Source organism: Cariama cristata, unplaced genomic scaffold (assembly GCF_000690535.1).
Source record: "Cariama cristata isolate BGI_N322 unplaced genomic scaffold, ASM69053v1 scaffold17486, whole genome shotgun sequence".
In the NCBI taxonomy this organism is placed as follows: domain Eukaryota; kingdom Metazoa; phylum Chordata; class Aves; order Cariamiformes; family Cariamidae; genus Cariama; species Cariama cristata.
In genome coordinates, this window is record NW_009623998.1 from 13,308 (window position 1) to 34,228 (window position 20,921).

A 20,921-nucleotide genomic window follows, 5' to 3' on the forward strand; every position below is an offset into this window, starting at 1 on the left:
TGTTTGCTTCTCAGAGGATATAATTTCTGCTTCTGAATGTAGGAATGGTGAGGCTTTCACGGTTTTTAATAACCCTTGATTTTAGACTCAAAACTCTCAAGCTTTTTTCCATTTATGGCCCCATTTAAATAATTCATTTAAGACCAGATTTATTCAAGACCACATATGAGCAGAAAAGTTGGATAAAATCAAATTTCTCTTGGACTCACGGCTTCATTCCTAATTTGGATGACACACTGGTGGTTGTAACCCTTACTCTGGGTCTCGCTGATCTAACAACTAATGATAAGAGAGATGGGAACATTCCTTTTCACACTGCAAGTACCATTCTTCCAATACTGTTGTCAGACTATTCTATGTGGAAGGAATAGGTCCCATGATTATTACATCAAATAAATTATAAAATATTACAGAATTATAATAATGAATGATCTTTCCCCAAATCTAAACAAAAACAGAAACAATTTTAAAAAGAAGGCAATATGCAGACTTCAGGGAAAAGCAGAGAAGAGTTTTTGAAAAGTAACTTCAAAGGAGCAGAATCAAAGGTAAGTAGTGTTCCTTTCTTCAATGACAAAAGCTAGGAATCTTCTGGAAAGGAGAAATTATCATCTGAATCTTGTATAAAGAAGCAAACATTAATAGCAATAGCAGTTTGAACAAGAAGAATTTTATTGTAAAAAAAAAATAGAAAAGACAAAAAGATGTATCTCAATCTGTACATAATTAAAAATAATATTCCAGTGTGGAAATGAGGAGCAAATAGAAACAAGAAATTTCATTCACATAACAGTGGGACACAGTGAATGTGAAAGACACTCTGAAACATATCTTCAATTTGTTAATAACAGCTTGCAGAAGCTTTACAAAAATTCAGTTAGATTTAGGGCTTCAGTATGGAACCAATTGGAGAAGGGGTTTTGACAGAAGATTGTCAGAATATTCCTTGCCTGCTTAGGTAACATTTAACTATATTGTCTTTGCAGAGCCTGTGATTCATATAGCAAGTGAAAATCAATTGCAATGACTTCAGGTGTTTATCCCAAGTGGATGAAGTATTGACATTCAGTGAAGTCTTACAGTTGGAACCAATGGATTGAGCTTTTGGCTGAACTGGAAAAGTGTCCTGCTAAACCAGTGAGGGAGAAGGTCTTTCTTGTCCTCAGTAGTAGGAACATGGAGAGGTCCTGGCTGTCTCAGGGTCCCAATTCTAGCAGTTAGCCTTCTGCATACTCTGAGATGACTTGCTAGGATATTTTAAGGAGCATTGATTGCAACTTTTTATATTGTATGGGATGCTAATCCATTTGGTCTGTCTGTCAAAGATGAAATTTGGACAGTATATGCGCATACTTGCCTGTAACAGACTGTGATAAGACATGGAAAAAAGCATGAAGCTGTTGAACATTTCCCCCAAACTGTAAAGAAATACCTACAAAGGAAAATCTCCAGAAAAAGGCCTGAAGTAGCAGAAATATGCTGGTGTGTCAAGTGGAAGAAAAACACAGTACTAGAGAGAAATGAAGGAGCTGTTCCTACTCACTAAAGCTCCCCTGACACTGTTAGTCTCGAGTTTCCTTCTATAAATTAGCCTTCCTACAAGCCTAATTTTGGATCCAAAGCATGTCTCTCTTTAGGACTTTGTTTAGTTCTCTGTTGAATCTTGGCTCTTCTTTAAACCGCTCTGGAAGGGAGGTCTTGCAAGTATCAGAGAATGACTTGAAACAGAATCTACTCCTAGATTCTTTTCTTCAGAAGTATATATTTACAATGGTAGGCACTAGGCAGAGTTGACAATAAAACTGTTCTCACAGCATGCTTAGAATACTGGGCTTTTGATATAGCACCAGCCTCTCAAAGCTGAGACTGAAAAATTGTGGGAAATAATTGTTTTGTCCAAAAATGTTAGAAGATACTAGGTTTGCACAGCAGCTGGGAATTTTAATAACATTTGTTTTGTTTAAAAATACAAAAAGGTATGTTAATGAATGTAGACATAATGAAAATGCAATAATTCATGGCAGAATTATTAAGAACGTCAGTGAAAAAAAATATGATGATGATTCATATCCTTTCACAGGGCATGTAACATTAGGAGGAACTAAAAGCCAAGCTGTTACACTCATTACTTGGAATGAAAAAGTGAATTAAGTCAAAGAGAAAATTTTAAATGGAGTTAGTACCTAGTGCAGTTGAAAAGCCTCTTTTAAATAATGGAAATAGCAGGACTGATAGCAACAAAAGATTGTAGTTACATCCAAAGGTGTGCTTGTAAACCAAATGACAATCCAGAGACTCATTTAACTAGTGTGCACAGAAAAATAATATACTACTTGGAACAGAAGGCAAGCATTAGAAACTTTTTGTAGCTGAACTGTATAGAACCTTGTATCATCTGTTCATACGAAAGTTTTATAATCCTTTCAAATTAAAAAAAGTTCTAAAACCATGAAAAATATGTAATAAGAATTCCAACTGATTTAAAATAACATGTAAAATGTAGCTGAAGATACTGGATTCAGAACCATGTACATACACATCAAGTGTTCCACTTCAATAGTGAAATTCACATGAATCCTAGGTTTCCTATGAAAAATATACTTTACTTAAGCATTTCATAGGGATTTGTTTCCAAATACTAAAGGAAAGGGTTTCTGTTTTCAACGAGTTGAGACCTACTTACATAATATCGGCATTCGGATGGAGACCAAAGACCTTTGGGCTGTCCATGGGAGGGAGTGACTGGATGTATTCAAAATACTGTTCCAGGGTTTTGCACACTGGAATTTTATATCCAGTGTAAAAACAGAAAGTGCTGTCAAACATCTTCTCATTAAACCATATCTGTGAAAAATCCAGAGGAAAAAAAAATGCAATTACTTTGCTACTTAGAGGACTTTTTCTCTCGTTTTTGTTCTTGGAGAATTAGGGTTCTTGTTTTAGCTACTACATCTAATTTTACTTGAATACACAAGTAAGTCATTAAGAGTTATGTCTTCTAAGTCTGAGCTCCAACTAAGTCTTTTTAATACTTTCTGCTTCTCACTAAAGAGAAACCAAGGGGAAGAACCTCAGTGCCAAAGAATGATGTTTTGAAAAATTCATTTTACTCTGAAGAGTCTTATAAATTGGTGAAGAAGTGCATATTCCGCAGAAAGAAGGTCTTCTGATTTCTGTGTTGCAGCTGCCAATAAAACTGACAAATAACTGTATTTTCAAGGTCGCCTACCCTTACAAAGCAATTAAGAAGACGCTTATCAAAGTCATCTGTGACTCGGCCTTCATACTGTACTTCTCCAATCATGTAGCGTACTGTGTTCCATGATAACCCCTGGATGCAAGTAAAGTAAGTGAAAGAGTTTAGTTACAACATGCAAGAAGAAGGTATCCAGCCTGTAATTTCAATAGCTGAAGCTCATAATGCTCTGAAATGTAAGCTGAAAAGATAATTGTTGGAAGAAAAAAAATACTTTATTTCTAATGTATTTTCTGAGTCAGCTCTACAATTTTATAGTAGAATTGGGCTCGATCCTGCTATTAGAAATATATGTAAGTATTTCTTGTGTGACCTGAAATCACTCTCAGCTGCTACTGCCTCTCCTCTCTCCCCTCTTCCCCCAGTTTCTCATCTTTCTCTGTTGGCCAAATGCTGCTTTGCAAGGAATGGCTAGTCTATTACATTATTCCCTGATAAATAATAGAAGACCAAATGGCAGCCATAGAGAAGTTTGATTGACTCTGTCAAGCTCTAAATATTTTAGCTCCCTTTCCAAAACAGATATTGTATAGACCTGTCAATATTTTAGATATGGTATTGAAAAAAACAAGATGAAATTCTGAAGTTCTTAACTGTTATGTATTTTTACATGGATGACAGCACATAAAATATTTCAGCTTGACTGTCATACAGAGAATCTAAAACTTTGATCATTGGAAGATGCACTGAAAGAATAGCAATGACTAAACTATTAGTAACATGAAGAAAAAATAAGTGCAGATGCTGTACAAAGCAATTAAATATACTGTATGCAGATTTTAGTATTCACCTTCTTGATGTCACATTCATCTAGGTGATTTTGTATAAACTGAGCACTGGCTCAGTTAAAAACTGAATTTAACTCACTGCTGAGTTAAATTCATAGGGAATATTCCAACCCAAAGGCCCAAATTTGCGTCGTTCCTTAGGAATACAATTAAAATCAAACATGTTTATGAAAGAACATATAATTTTGTTTCATTATTAAAGTTCAATAATAATAATAATAATAGTGGAGTGAAGCATTGAACTGAAGAAGAAAGCTAGCCTGGGAAACCACTATGTGCCTCATACACATCATTAATAAACAAAGTTCATTATTGATTTACATGATAAAGTATAAATATTTATAGAAAAAGCAATGGAATCATTTATTGCTACCTTTATTAATCAATGTATCAGTCATAGGTTTGAAATGTCTCATGTTTGTGTGGGTGATCAGATTTTTATATGAAGTAATTAATTTAAAGAATTACCAAATGTCTGCATTTTCAGAACACTCAACAATTCTGAGTTCTACAGTTTTTCATTTTTTTCTACGTATACTGTCTGCTTATGATAGTTTCAATTTTTCAAGCTCAGTTATCTAAAGGCTTCTAGGTTGCCTCTTTTGTCTTATTGTTTCACTGTTGTTTTAATACACATTTTTCAAAATGCACAACTTTATTATAAGGCTGCCACCACTATATTACTCAAATTTATTATTGCATACATATTTGAAAATAAAATGATAACACTTGCAGTAACAGAAAAATAGTTGTCTATAAAAGTAAGAGTATATAAACTGCAGCCCAAACATTTTAAACATCCAACACTATTAGATTTCTCACAACTTTCTTTTAGCCACCTCAGTTACATCACTCAATGATTTTTTTCAGAACATAGAACAAATTAATCCAAGAATTTAAGAACTAAATTGCTGAATAGTGCAGATATTTTTTAAAAGAATAAGCAGCATAATACTGACATTCTAAAATTAATGAAATGATAACATATTTATAAGAGTTTAAATTACCAGGCCAACAGTGACTGACAGTCTTTGACATCTAGTTAAGTAACATTTAAGTACCTTAGCTACAATATTTAAAAACAACTAGAATTGAAAAAACAACTTTTATTTTTTCAGAATCAAGCATTGTTTATAAGCAGATGAGACAGCATTAACCAATAATACTCTGCAGAAAGGTATAATGATTTTCTGCCAAATTCTCTGAATTACTTCTTAAGCTATATTTATCACAGTGATCTTGTCACCAAAGGATATGAGGAATTGGTCAGTTTAAAGGCAGGGCAATGTATATATTGCTTGCTGATTGGCAATCCATAAATAAATATTCTGAACAGATGAATAGCTATAATAGTTTTTACAAGTACTGATGGCTGAATAAGTTTAGATCTTTTAGTTCCATAAGAACAGTATAATCCTGAGGCAGTACACAGAACAATTTTCTCACTGTTTATAAAAAGGTAGAAGGAGAAAAATCATGCAGAATACTGTATCTTAATAGGAACCTCTGACAAATTGTCCTTCTCTCACCATCTTTGCTACACTGAGAATACGAGCAGCTTAACAGAGTCTAAGACTTAAATAGTGTTTTATAACTGTTTTGAGATACTTCGTGAAAAGGAGGTGCATTCCGAGAGCTCAAAATGTTGATATTGTAATTGCAAAACATATATCTTTACAGTACAAAGTATAGATATCATTGTACTCATATTGGAATTAATGTAGAAAACAGGTTGACACAGATAAAATAAGATAAAAACAAGATGCTAAGTGATAGAATTTTATTTAATTTTAGCCATCTAGAAATTAGACAGCTACTCCAAGCTAGGCATCTGGATTGCCTTTAAAATTAATGGACAGAAAGAGTGATATATTGCTAGAAAATTATTCACTCTTTTAAAAAGAAACAGCTAAGATAAATAAGCTGATTTTCTTTTTCAAGATGCTTATTTATTTCTATTTACTACAGAGAGCGCTTTTTCTCTTACAACTTTGGGACAGCTAAAGTTAGATGAGAAAAAAACCTCATTCCAAATGCCCATAGTATGAAAATTGTGTAAAATTTATAAAACAATTAAGAGAATAAGGAACCTTGACATACAGATTATAGAAATTACAGCTTCAGCCCTGCAACATGATGTTACAATAAGTATCAGAAAGTGTATTTTCAGGAACCTCTGTTAAAGTGAATCCACACATTATAACACTATTTGCAAACCTTGTAAGAAATACCTGAACAGTAGAATGCAGGAAAGCTACACTGTAAAGCAAAGGTTTCCACATGGGCATATTGCTAACATCTAAGAGATCCTGATGAATTCCAGAAAATGTTCTTTTCAGTCCGGCCCGTATACCTTGGGGAGGTTCATTTGTGAACTTTATAGCAATCTGTCATGTGAAAAAGACAAAAGAATTGGGTTTGTTTAGTGAAACAAAAACAGCAACATACAAAAATATCACAACTATTAGTTATAAATAAAATGTAAATAGCTGAAGCATTGTAGATACAATGTTGATATGTAGTTTTACTACAAACTGCATAAAAGGACTACATACTAGATTAGGCCACAAAAGATTTTGAACATAGACCTTCAGTTTGTGATGATCAAAACCATCACTGGCACTTATCCATGAATCTAAGAATTTTCATCAGCAACCTGGAAGCAGTTGCTGTGCTTTTCAGAAGGCATCATATGGTTCTCTATCCCTAATTCAATGACTGAACAATTGAGGACAGCTACCCAGAGTAGATGACAAAGGCTCTGTTGTGTTTCTGGTACCAGGACTTCACAGTAAGTACAAAGAAAGCTCACGTCTCCTCAGATCAGACCTTTGTGTTCACAGTGGCTAACCTGAGGCTATGTCTGCAGCAGGAAATGGGATTCACCTGGGAATGTTCCTGGGCACTCTGGTCAGCAGGCATGGAATCCACATTTCTGGTAGTAAACCGCCACAGCTCCTTAGAATACAGGCCCCTAGTTTCATGCCAACTGCCTAATGGGGATGGCTGCTACAAAATTTTAATTGTCAAACCTTATGTGCAAATTATTTGCAAGAGTGCTAGTTAGGTTTTCGCATCAGAGACTGCTGTAACTCCTTGCCCCTATGGACTATTGCATTCCACCGCTGGGTAACGTTCGTGGGGCATGCTTGAATCTATCAGCTCAGGCACAGAGTGGCCTTACCAGAATCTCTGCTCCTTGAGACACTTTCAAATGCTGGAGGAACCCAAATAAAAACTGAGCATTTTTCGGCTCCAACAGTAAGTACTTGTCTGGCTGGCTTGGGTAATATGGTAGCCTGCATTGAAGGGATAGCAAATGCCAGGCTGCCCATGGGCTGAAGGCAAGCATGGCTCTGAACTGTTTGTGCTCCTGAGAGACACTTAATGGAAGACAGTCCTGAATGTGTACTTCACCTGGCAATTTTACTATCTCCATATTTGTGGTAAAGAACTTCAATTATTTTTAAGAAACTACTTTTCAACGTCAGTCTCATAAACTTATTTCTGGGCTGCAGAGCCCAGTCTTCTGCAAGGACCTATCTGCACAGGAACACACTAGAGCGTTGGACTGAATGGGAAGACTTGCTAACCAGTCTTTCCACATTTGAAAGGATATCCTCTTCAGTTTTTGATTAATGTTCTTTATAAAAATAAAATAAAATAAAATTATTCTCTCCTTTCTTCTGAGAATAGGCTGAGCTTTGGTTTGTCAGTTATTAATCTTCTAGAATCCCTGAATACATTAATATTTTAACACGTAACATGAAACTATAGACTGGGAAATCACAGATGAAACATTTGAGATAAATGCAATGAAAATTCATCCAGCAACGCTCTCATTTCTCTATTCTCACTTTTAGCAAACCGTTGTATGTTTGTATACCTTACTATTCACAAACCCCTTAAAGACCCAGGATGATTTAATTTTCTGTTGAAAGAACACAATAGAATGTAGGTCCATACAGCCAGCTTTCTACACATGGTGTTTTTCCATGATGACATACAATTCTTACTGAAGGTTGTCTCCTAGATTCATCTGAGAAAGGAACGTTCCCCCCTTCACTTCCTAGATATCAGGTATGGTATCTATTTTTATTTAGAGAGAACGAGAATCACTAAGGAGACTCCCACTGTTTTTAAGAAGAAAGAGATCTGTGAACACAGAAGTGTTAATACATAGCTTTTACACTAGATATTAACTAGCATTGTGACCTGCTGTGAGAGTGCTAGGAACCATCGTAACTGACTTGAATGCACTTTGGAAGAGTTCAGGCAATTTTCCTGGTACTGATGAAAAATGTCTCCTTGAGCTCTACAGAATAACCATTTATAGTTTATCTGAAGAAAAAAGAGGTTACTTCTTGGTAGATGATGTTCTCCGAGATGTGCTGTCCATGTGTGTTCTGTCCTCTTTATCCTTTATTTCAGATAGGGAACTCTGGAAGAGTCCAAGAGCAGTTGAGGGCATTATTCTGTTCACAAGGCATCTCACTGGGCAAAAAGTGATGCTATGAGGTAAAGACTCATAGTTTTGATTCAAGTATTTCTGTGTCCAGAATTAGTGTGAACTCACACATACATAATGCATCCTCGAGAACTTCCAGTTACTGGCCAGTAAACTTCTTGTTTAAAGTGATATTTGCATTGTAAGGCAGGTTATTTTTTTTTTCTTGGGTTTTGGGTTTTTTTTCCCCCATTTTATTTCATTTTCATTTACACACTTAATTTGAATAATTTTGATGGCATGAGGTACCTGAATTAAATATTTGAAGAAACCTGTAGCAGCATAATTGGGAATTTAGGATGTGGTTCAGTAGTTATCCAAACTCTAAATGTCTCATCTTGTATCTCGGAGGTAAGAAGTGTCTCCAGTAGTTCATCCATGAAATCCAGTCCAAGATGACAATTCTGAAGTAACACCCAACCTCCCTAAATAAGAATATCGACTATTACCACACAAAATTTAGAACAAGTTATTTATAACACTAAACCCAACTCTCTATATTAGAATCAAATTTGGTCTTGCAAGTAATTTTTTTTTTTTTTTAATTTATTTGACTTTTGGTCTGTTCCTGAATATGTATTATCATTTGATTTGATATGATATTGGCACAGTTAAAGCAAATAGAAAAAGTTAGTGCAAACGTTATTTCCACATCCTATTGTTCACGACGAAAATAACATAACCAGAGCCAATATTCTAAGTAAAGTATCAGTGCTACCTAGTGGCAAAAAGAAGTAATTCCTGTCCTTTCCCAGCAAAACACCAGTGATAGGCAATCCTGCCATCAGATCCAAAAGAATGTAAGTGGAAAAGTAACAGCTGAAATCTAAGGACTATCTTTTTAAAAAAAAAAATTACTTTTTAATAACATAATCTAAAGTAGGTGTAAAGAGGTGGTAACAAGACTCTAAAACTTTTCAGTTGCAATTAGTTTATCTGCAATAAATGCATTTCCATGAAATTCAACCGCCATATATTAATTTTGATCTTATTGAACTCTCAAATTGCATGAAAGATCTATTTTTATTATTATCTCTCTGCACTTCTGCTTATGAATTTAAATTCAATCAGCTTTTGTAGCATCACTTTAGAAGTCTGATGAATCAGAAGCCTGGTATTAAAATGGGACATTATTTAATCAGTTCTAAACAGTGATGTGTGGATTTCATTACAGCTTGTAATTTCATTTTGGCAATTTTGTTTTAGCTCATTTAAAAAGAAATAAATAACATTTGGTGACAAAATTTAATTGAAATATTTACAGAGAACTGATGGATATTTTTTAAAAAATAAATTAAGGAGTTTTTTTCCTTCTTTTTTGAGGAAGATCTTTAAGCATTTTGTCACATTTCCAAATGAATCAGGCTCAGTTTTTGAAAATTATCTACCTGTAACACAGCACAGCAGTTTTAATCATATTGTATGCTCTTGGCCAGAGGTAGGAAAAAACCTCAGATATTTGTCTTCATATTCACTAATTCTGTTTTGTTCTTTCAAATCTGATGTTCACATATCCCTCCCTCCATAAAATGTGTGCACCACCAAGGCATTTACTCCAGAAATTGTTACTGGTAGCTCTACTGTAGTGCTGTTTTGAGTATCCTTGTGCTTTTAATTAAGGGCAAAAGAAAGGCAGGGATGCCCCAGTTTTCATTATTCCAATGAACTGGAAGTTGATGATGGCCATTCTAGACATACAAACATAAAGAAGTATGAGAGATGTATGTGTGCATTTGCACAGCATAAAAAATGCCATCTGCTATAAAGAGATTTCTTTTTTCTCTTTTTCCAAAGTGGTGTACATCTGTATTTCAGTGCTGGTGTCACAACACTTGGTAGGACTTGAGAGGTTACTGGGATACAATAGAGAAATTCCATAACAAAGGCTGCATCCAAGATATTTTTGCCCTGAGATATGCCCAATAGTCAGACGAAAACGCAAAATAGTAAAGATTGCGTGCAAAAGAGGTGTGGAAGAATATTAAATCAAACAATTAACTTATATTGCAGTGGTTTTTTCCCACCTGTTGCATTGACATCTGTATGAATTTGCGTGCATGAGATTCTTGTCCTTGACCCATAGAGATGGTCCTACATTCTACAACATATTGGACAATATATGATTAATGAACTTACATTCTTGAGAAAAGGTAAGAATTCCATTTCAGTCCAAAAAAACAGTGATATAAATACAGCACAATTAAGTACATTTTTATGCAAAAATATATTCTTATGAAAGTAGAATCCCTTCACCATCATATTATGCTACTATATATGTTTTCTAAACATTGAAGCTTTGTAAAATAACATTAAATTGTACATCCACAATATTTACAATTTGTAGAAGTGAAAGGTTGTGACTAATGTTATTATTGTCAATGGGAATTTGTGCCAAATTTTAATGAAATAAGCCACAGCATTTGAAATATGAACCCAGAATTTTCTGTAAGTGTATATAATGAAGCCACGTAAATGAGCACAAAATGCATAACTGTAAAATTGCGTTTGTGAATGTATTCATGTAACTAGTATCAGTTAGTACTTACAACTCAGTTTGTATGCACAATTTTTCAAAATTTCCATGTAATGTAGACAAAGTCCAGAATATACAAATGCAGATGTTGTGGATATTTTTTTTGTTACAAAGTAATCTTGTAAGCAGATTGCTGACTTTTACATTACTGGCAATTAAGAGTTAAACCAAGAAAACAGTATTGCCACCACGTCAGAATTAAGGAAAAAAAAAAAAAAAGTAAGTAAGTTTTGTCTTACAGAGAAAGATTTAAAAAATATCATCTCTGGGAAGGATGATAACAATTTATAAAAAAAGAACTGAAAACATTACTGTCCAACTGCACACAGAATAATCTTTTATTTAAGATATTATTTTATCTCTAAGATGATGGTTCAGGAACAAACAATAGTACAACAGAAAATAAAACTAACTCTTAAATTACTTAATTACCCTTCTGCACATTAACACATGACAATGAATAATCACTTTCATACCCAGTTTAAGCTTCCTAGCCAAGGAATCAATCTGAATAGTTGGGTCAGATCCCATAGACAAGAAACAGATGAGAGGTAAAATTCTGCAGATATTTCATTGGGTCTGTTAAGTCTTTTAGGGTACAGACTCAACTCTTTTTTACTGGATGGCATTTGTGTTGGGGATGAGTCTTTATTTTTCCCATGGAAAAATAAAACTCAAATAACTATTTTTGGATAAGAGATATGACTTTGCAAAACTTCAATTTATAGGTTTATTATTTAAAGGCTTAGGACTTAGATGCTCCTCCTTCAGGGTGTATGGCATATAACAATATAATACTTCTTTCATCAGATTCTGGCCTATTTGACTGCACAGGTTGAATCTGCTCCAAAGACAAATCATGGTCTAGTAAATAATGTTGTTGTTTGTTTGTAGTGTCTCTGAATTATTTGTTGCAGCACTTGGAAAGTATACAATGAACGTAGGAAGATATGATCTCATGTGTAAGGCAGCTGAATGCTGCTTTGAGGAAATCCATTCTATCCCAAACCCTGCCATAGAGACCTTGGCTGATGCAATAAAATCATTTATAGCATACTTTTCATATGGAGCTTTTGAATACCTGTTTTGCATTTTCACAATTTTTTTTTTTTAAATTACTTATCTAAAGTTATTCAAAATAGTTTATTTTAAAAGGAATGAAAAAAAAATAATTTTGAAAACTGTATCTGAATGATTCTACTTTTTCAGTGACTTTTTGGAGAAGGCTGCAATGTGGTTCCCAGATTCCATTTGTCACAACATAAAAGCAAAGTTATAAAAAATGTTTTCAAGAAATAACTTTTTTAGACTCTTCAGAGGATAGCTCCAAAGTGAGTGAATTAAATCATATTTAATGTAAGTGAATAATATTTCATGTCACCTAGAAATTAATTAAAATTACGATATTATGATAATAGCAGACTGATAGACTGAGAGACGTGATGCAACCATGTATGTTATTTCCCAGATTTCTGAAGATGCTCACCTGATGAGCAAAAGCTTGTGAAAGGTATCAAGTGAATCATTATATCCGTCGGGTATAATTTCTTCCTCGGGAGCATCTTTATCAAACCAACTTTTCCATCCCTTTTCATTATGGGCTATCTGAATTTATTACATTAACACACATATAAATACATCTCAGCTGTAGTAAAATCCCCTTGTAAATGTATATTTTAATGAGAGTCTCTTATTATATTAGGATATATTACAAGTAACGTTAAAAGTCTATAGTGTTTAAGACACATGCCATGGGAATTGCTATTAAGACATTACAAATAGAAATTTTAGTATTAAGATGCAGTCTCTTAAGCTAACTGGTTATCCGTGGATTCCCCTTCCAAACACACGCAGTTGCTTAAGAAAAAAATCAATAATTAGCAGAACGATTCTATACTACAGGAGGAACATACTGTGATTAATTTATTCCTTCTGATCACAAAGTACTAAGAGGAACAGAAAAATCTGTCCCAGTACAGTCCAGCCAACCAAAGAATCACAAATTAAAAATAACAGACTCCAGTAAGCTTTGGACCTGAGAAAGAATAAATCTGACCACAAACTCGACCATTATTTAGGCACCTCTTAGAACCGCTGACCTAATAGGACAAGGGATACTGGTGGATAGAACACAGTGAAAATTGTTATGCAGTTGAGCCTTTAATGCAGTGACTGAGAAGAGTCAGCTACATCAATATTCTCAGATCACTGGAAAAAGAACAAGGAACTCACTGATACCATCTGTTCTGAAATACAGTTTCATATTATAAACCAAGGAGCTCTCTCCAGTTGTCTGATTTGGTTTCGAATAGAAGTAGTTTCAGAACAACCTACACCAAGAATGGACTGGGAGAGGAATGAGAAATGAACATACAGAGACCTCTTCCAACCATGTATTTCCTGTAATGAAACTCATTCAGAGAGATTCATAAATACCAAATGTCCCTTTTCTGAACTATAGTCCAAGTCTAAGAAAAAAAATTGTTTTATAAGCAAATAGTTCAGTTCTACATTAACTGACATCTACCTGAGCACATGCTAGGAGAGTATTCAGAGGAGATACCTTCTCAAAGCTAGGCCAGATCCAGAGATAGTTTATTGAACTAAGGGGACTTTAGTTGACTCAGTAAAATCATTAAGCCTTTATTACGTATTTCATGGTACCATCTCCTACTCAACCACAGCTGGAAGTAGTAACAGTGTGAAAAGAAAGAGGGTCATCTAAATGTTTGAAGAGTAATATGTCTTTATTAAATTAAGTTAGGCATCTGGGACCGGGGGACTTAATTTTAGAGGAGGAAAAATTTGTAACCCACAAGAAAAAAAGAAAAACACAAGCAACCTCTGGAAAACTGGGCATACCATTTTCAAGCTTTTTCTCTTATTTTAAATAATTTTATGTTTGTATCTGAATGATTAATGGTACATTTGTATTTAACATGATGAGCCAAATAGAACAGCATACCTAATGGATGCAAATAAGTATTAAAAAGATGTTACTTCCACATTTGAATTTTTTATTGCTATCCTAGTTGGTAACCTCCCAGGTTCCATCTCTATCAATTACTAAAATCACCTGTCACTTTTCAACTTGTAAATATATTGCAATTTTAAGTTAGTGCTAAAAGATTACTTTAAAAAGAGGCCTTTTGGGGAAACATGGATGACCTAAGTATTTTGGAGTCTAAAGTTTTGTTTGCACTAGTTCTAGAAAAGCCCTATGACGGAACCATTATGATCTACAAATTAAAAGAAAAATACATAATTCATAACCCTAAGGCTAAATTTAAGTAATGTTAGCAAGTGTGCAGTGTCATGCATTTTGGGTTCTGGTGCCCTAACAATCCCAAGTAAAGACGTACTAGAATTCCTCCAGCTTTCTCCTGACTCAATACTCTGTTTTGATACCTCTAGAAACCAAAACCTGGAGGAAACGGGCCAGCATGTTTCCAGATCTTGCCTTGATACAGAGTTGAGAAACAGCCAGGACCACTTCCAGGTACACCATTTAGATATAAATTCTGCTACCTAAACTAAACGCCATCACAAAATGGACTTGGCTGACCACTGCTCTAACAGCAAGAAGAACTTAGTGTCTTGGCTATCAGCCTGATTAACAAGGAGTGCTTAGGAGTTACAGAAAGAGAAATGCTTAGGGAGTGTTTTAACTACAGTTTTTAAAAAAAAAAAAATAAATAAATTTACCAAAGTACAGAAAATAACTGATAAACATGTCACAAGCTTATGTGCATGTAGGGTCATGTATGTCTCAATAAAGTAAATAGTATTTTTATAGCTAGCTCATCATATCTAAATAACATGTTAACCTTGGAATGGAAATAAGTGTTTAAAAACAAGCAGCAAACAATTTACTTGTAAAAATCTATTGGACTCAAGACATAAAACATTGTAACTTAAAATCTGACACTTATAGATTAACCTTCTGAACCTTCTTGATACTTCTACTTTTTTATCCTGTCTCCTTATTTCTATCTCTTTTCCACTGACTTCCTTTTTAACTAGTTCTTGCTCCTGTTCTCTTCTCTTTCTACCTCAATGACTATAATACAAAATACAATAAAACAGACAAAAAAAAAAAAAAGTAGAGCAAATAAATATACCCCCATTTATGCTACCTAACTGTTTATTTCCATACCTTTATTCTGTATTCTCTCTGGCCTTGTTCTTAACTACATCTCTTGTGCATTCCCAATGTAAAATATGGGAGCACAATTATGACTGGGAAACTGGTTATTAACATTAAAAAGATAATTAATAGATACCACCTGATTCAAAATTTCTGCAAACTGTGGAAGTTTGCTCAATTCCACTAGGTTTATCCACATCATGTCAAGAATCCAGCGGAATGGTTTGGGTGGGCAAGTCTGTAGATCCAATGCTGCACCTCCTGTAGATAAAAACATTCTGATGAAATACACATGACGTTCCAAGGGTCAAGAAATATTTGATATTTCTTTTTAAATTATGTTTTCTGGCCCATGTAATTTTCACAGGGGTACTAATTGCACTCTTGTGTACTTCGCATTTATTTCATAAGATCACATTATAATTTAATCTGGAGGGGACCTCAGGAGGTCTCTAGTCCAACCTGTTCAAAGCAGGGTCAGCTATGAGATAAAATCAGGTCTTTATCCAGTCTGGTCTTGAAAACCTCCAAGGATGGAGACTGTATAACCATTCTAGATAATGTATTCTAATGCTTGTTTGTCTTCTTAACGAAAAAAAATTCCCCTTACATCCACTCTGAACTGCTCTTTTTTTCCAATTTATTTCTGTTGTCTCTCATCTTCCTACTGTGCACCACTGTGAAGAGCCATTCTGTCTTCTTAATGGCCTTCTCATAGGTGTTGGAAGGCTACTATTGAGTCTCCCCTAAGCCTTCTGTTCGCCAAGCTGAACAAGCCCAGTTCCCTCAGCCTCACATCTTAGACCATGTGCTCCACATAGTCTGTTGTTTTAAGTTTATACAACGATATTGATTATATTTCAAGTATGGGAAATTCTTTAATAATCTCTTTTCCTTTTCATCTGTGCTGATAATACAATATAGATCATTTTGTATTTATCTGAAATATAAAAATATTCCTCTGAAGACCTTCCCTTAGACACTCTATATTTTATCCCACTATTCCTAAAAAGAAAAGAAATGGAAAAGAAAGTCTTATTTTCTCAACTGCAAACTTCTACCTTTTCTCTAATGAAACACATAGTTGCAAATATCTACAGAATGTCACACATGTTAGCAAAGTAATCTCCTGGGATCCTTGCAAAAAAAAAACAAACACAACAAGAGAAGAAAGAAACTCTGGACTGATGGAATCAATAAATCCTAGACCAGCCTAACAAGCAGAAATCATTTTAAATAGCATATATAAGGCCAGAGAGTCAGTAGATAATACACGTGTTTCACATCATCTGATTTGCAATTGAAGAGGAAATACGAAGGAACACCTCGGGATAAGACTGCAATTCAATTTTAAACAGACTAACTTTTAACTTTTTATCATAATCAACTTTTTATCATAAATTTCTTCTTGTTGTAGTTGCCTCTTCCCCAGTCCTCCAGAAACTAATTGATGCAAATTCTTGGGAAAACTAGAGGGTGTTGTTCTGGGTGGTCTCCACAACTAAGATCATTTATTCATTTAGGTCACTGGTACAATGACTTTCACCAACTTGTTACAAACAGACTGAAAAACCACCGTGGAATAATAACTATAATTTTTAAGCACTTATATGTATGTAAGCATGTATGTATGTCTATACATCGTCTATATATATGAGCTGTTATTATTTCAATACTTTCAAGTTTTACATGCATGCTTCATTTGCTTTTATTATGAAGTTTTCCCACTGTTGTGCTTTTTCTCCTTCCCTTTACCCCAGGGATGACAAGCTTCAGTAACCTCACAGAAAGAAAGGGCTGCTTCATGACGCCTGAGGTGCAAATACTGATTTTCCTGCATTTTCTGTAACTACCTGTTAAAGTTTCCTTCCAGTATCCTCTTATGTCTTTGGCATTAGGATATATAGTTTGAAATAATTGCCTGGGATCCACGTATGGATCCCAGAACTTCCTCTTAGTCTCTGCAAACTGAAATAATGGAAATCAAAGACAGGATAACAAAAAATGTTTACACAAATCTGTAATCTCTTGTTAGTACTTCCATTACAAAATAATAATCTGTTCCAGAATCATATCTTTCATAAATTTAATACAATAGGCCAATTTTTGCGAATTATTGAATTCTGTGAGAGAATCACAATCACTTCAGCCAAAACGACTTTTCTTAATTTTAAGATGTAATCATTAATTGTCCACAAAATACCATACTTGGCAATATTTCTTCCTTTTATTTAAGTCAATAAAGCCAAAGATGTTTTGCAATTCCTCTGTAACATGCTCTCTAATATTTATGGAGCTTCCTAGTAAAATATATACTCTGCTAGAGAAGATCATATTCTTCACTTGTGCCAGTCCCTCATTTTCAACTGGTAAAGGACACAGACTACCTTAGTGTCAAGATACCTACAAAATCATCAATGAACTCCTTAGATTTTCTCAAATCTATCGGATTTTGTTTCTTTCTACAGTTTTAATAAAAATTCTATGGCATCATCATGAGAGGTTATTTTCCTATAAATTGGGGACCTGCTTTCTCTCTTTTGCTGACTTAAGGTTACCTTTAAGCTATAGCATTAAAATACTCAGGAAGGGCCTAGTGTTTGGCTTTAATGGAATACAGTAACTAGAATGAAATTGATTTTATGTACTTTAGCAGAAGGAAAGATTTAGAGTTGATAATCTCCCGAGACTAGCTGAATAATGAGTTCTAGAGACTTTTTCATTTCAAATAGCAATGCTTATTTCACCGAGACATCCCCTGATAATATGGCTGATGATAAGCCATGAAAGCTATCCTGGAAAAGAAATGGAAAGAGGAGGAAGAGAGATTTATTTTTCAAATAAATCCTTTCTTCAGCTGCCTGATGATGTTTTGTAACATGACACTCATGTTGCACAAAGAACTGCTCATCCAAGGAGGAAAACTGAACAATTCATTCATTGCAGAAGATGCCTAAGAGTCCAGGGCAATTTGGCTAGGCATCTGCCCACTGCCCAATCTTATTTAATATCAAGCGAATAATTATAGAAAAACTATTGTTACTTTGGTGTCATTTACACACCAGAAAAATTTGTCACTATCAACTGTGGTAAAGCTAGGCAGGAAATTGCAATCATAAGTTCCAGACAAAAATTGCTAAAAGTAATCCTGTATTTTATTATAGATTCTCAGCAGTTGAAAAGGGGTAAGTGACCATTTGCTTCAGATGCCCAAGGTATATTTTCGTCAGGCAAAACAAGAATCCGTGAGCTGAGAAGCCAAGAAATATGGTTCCTTGTCTAATGCTTTACTGAAGCAGACAGCTCATTTTGAAAGCATTTCCAAGCATGCCCTGCCTGACATCAGTGGTAAAATGGTAACTGGATACCATTCTCAAAGGATTAAACCATTACAACAAACTGGAAAGCCAAACAGAAAGTGAATTTAATCTTGTTTCCTATCCTTTTTATTCATTAAAGTCAGGTAATTGTCTTCAAATCTAGGTTCACTATTTTGACATTAAACCTTTGCAAGATTCATTTGAACTGTAAAATTCAAACAGGTTTTTATATACATCTCTGCATAAGCAATCCTGATCACATTTTTCAGCAGAGGCACAAATTCACAGAGTACAGAGGAAGCAGACCTGGCCAAATGGGCCACAGAAACACATTATGTTCTCTAAAAGTCGGTGTTAGCTGGTTGGCAAAAGTCAGAGAAAACTCAAGCTGAAACTGATACAAGACTGTAGCACCTCCTGGATTTTACGTGGAGCTGTTCTGGCAACATAGAAGACAGCTTTATTCAGCTCCATCAAAGCAGAGAAGCAAAGGAGCAAGATGTCAACTAATTTAAAAAATAAGGATACAAACATAATACAAAAAAATACAATTATTAAACCAATTGATAGAGAGAAGCAGAACTATCATCTCGATATCAGGATAGAACGCAGGCTGGGTAAATGGCAGAGGCAGAACTGAGATGGGGAACTGCATCTAACTTCACGGGACCACAGCAGTAATAAGGACAGAGGCAGCTCCCACAGAACTATTGGTAGAAACCATGCAGCAAAAAAATCATACTTTGAAATGGTATGAGAGTTTTAAAAGTTGAAATTAGCTCTACTTATAACACAGTTTTTTAAACTTACCTCTAATGAGTGCATGGAACTCCCTGCTTTTCACATGTCCTCTCTCAAGATCAATTTTTAATGTCAGGAGTAGCGTAAAGAGGAATTCGTGGTTTTCATGCAAGCCTCTAACAGAATATGAGTAAATTTCAAAGGTAAGATACTCAATAATATTTGAGATTCTTTTCTGAGGTAAAGGAGACTTCTTAGATCTGAATCATTAAAACAAAGCACAAAGAAAGCATGTTAGTAACAGCAAATACATTGGAAATACAAACATCTGAATAGTAGAAAAATCTGTTTCTCCCTACTTGGCCATGGATTGATCAAGTAACTTCAAGAACTGAGCCAGTGAAGTTTGGTACATATTATTGACCATGCTCATTTCTGTAATAAGAAAATAAAGAATGCTTCCACGTGTAGCAGCAGGTCGATATTCCTCCTGAGCAGTGTTAATCTTCACTTCAGTTTCTGCTGCCACAGACAACTTTTCAGCTACTTCAGCAGCTGTTTGCTTAGTTGTTTGCAGAACACCGATCAAGGATTCATCATCTACTAGTGAGCCTAAAAAGTCAAATATTTGATGTTTAGGACATTTTTATATCAATATTTTCACTCCATATATGTAAAAATCAAAAGGCCAAATTACAGGAATTATTTAAAAAAAAAAAAAGCTTTCAAAATGGAGACCAAACAGGATATGTAATAATGTAATATTAAAAATTATTTTTACATTCAACATGCTAAACAAATGCATTCAACCTATGTCAATATGAGTATATCTACACCAACAGCTTTGCAGCATGTACTATAGAAGTCAGCTTTCTTATGCACATAACATACATATTCATAAACAGTACTTTAATCATTTTAAAGTCTGTTGATTGGTACACAAACTTAAAAAGACTTAGGGTCCTAAAGGCAATGGTAACACAACAGTATTCATGCATCTCAAGTACTTACTGATCGATTTGCTGGAAGTTACCACCTTCTTTCTCCACCAAAGAGATAGTAATTGATCATGTGCAGGCTCCTAATATACTGCAAAAGACTTTCAACGCCATTTAAGCTAGCCTATTTTACTCCATATGTTCTTTGGGTTAAGGATTTGCCCATGATCAGATACTTTATCTCATTTGAGGGGCAGAAAGCTCTCAAGAAATTGTTTTATTTCACAAAATTTCTTTAGGTGTTAAAAGTACTTAGTGTCTAGGGTTGTATATAGGCTCATGCTATAGTACCAAATCTCTCATACTCTGGTAAATCACCATACTTCAGATTTCTACCATTAGATGTTCTCTTATTGTATCTTGGATGGATAAATAAATTTCTGTAGGCAAAGATTCTAATGTGAATCAGCTTAATCTGCCTAATCTGCTTAACCCTTTGATACAGAACCTGTGGTTGCACTTAGTTTGTACAGAAGATTGTCTTCCAGTTCTTTCATCTTCCTCTTATTAAAAGTTATGTCTTCCATGAGTTTAATTCATTCTGCCTCTAGTTCTTATTATTAAAAAATAAGAAAATGACGTGACACTTTATGGACTGTAACTGAGTCATACTTAAAATTCAGTTGCTGAT

General features: G+C 34.5%; 1 protein-coding gene across 1 annotated transcript in view; it reads right to left on the reverse strand.

Annotated features, from left to right (window-relative positions):
* Positions 1-20,921, reverse strand: part of LOC104157241 (dynein heavy chain 8, axonemal-like) — a gene marked incomplete at its 5' end in the record, with an annotated part of 51,697 nt that overhangs the window by 6,585 nt on the left and 24,191 nt on the right. The window contains 13 exon segments of the mRNA XM_009703001.1: positions 2,684-2,844; positions 3,230-3,331; positions 4,047-4,097; positions 4,100-4,180; positions 6,276-6,431; positions 8,824-8,976; positions 10,576-10,649; positions 11,561-11,643; positions 12,571-12,689; positions 15,371-15,492; positions 19,362-19,552; positions 19,652-19,904; positions 20,739-20,846. Of these exon segments, the coding sequence (XP_009701303.1) occupies positions 2,684-2,844; positions 3,230-3,331; positions 4,047-4,097; positions 4,100-4,180; positions 6,276-6,431; positions 8,824-8,976; positions 10,576-10,649; positions 11,561-11,643; positions 12,571-12,689; positions 15,371-15,492; positions 19,362-19,552; positions 19,652-19,904; positions 20,739-20,846 (1,654 nt within the window).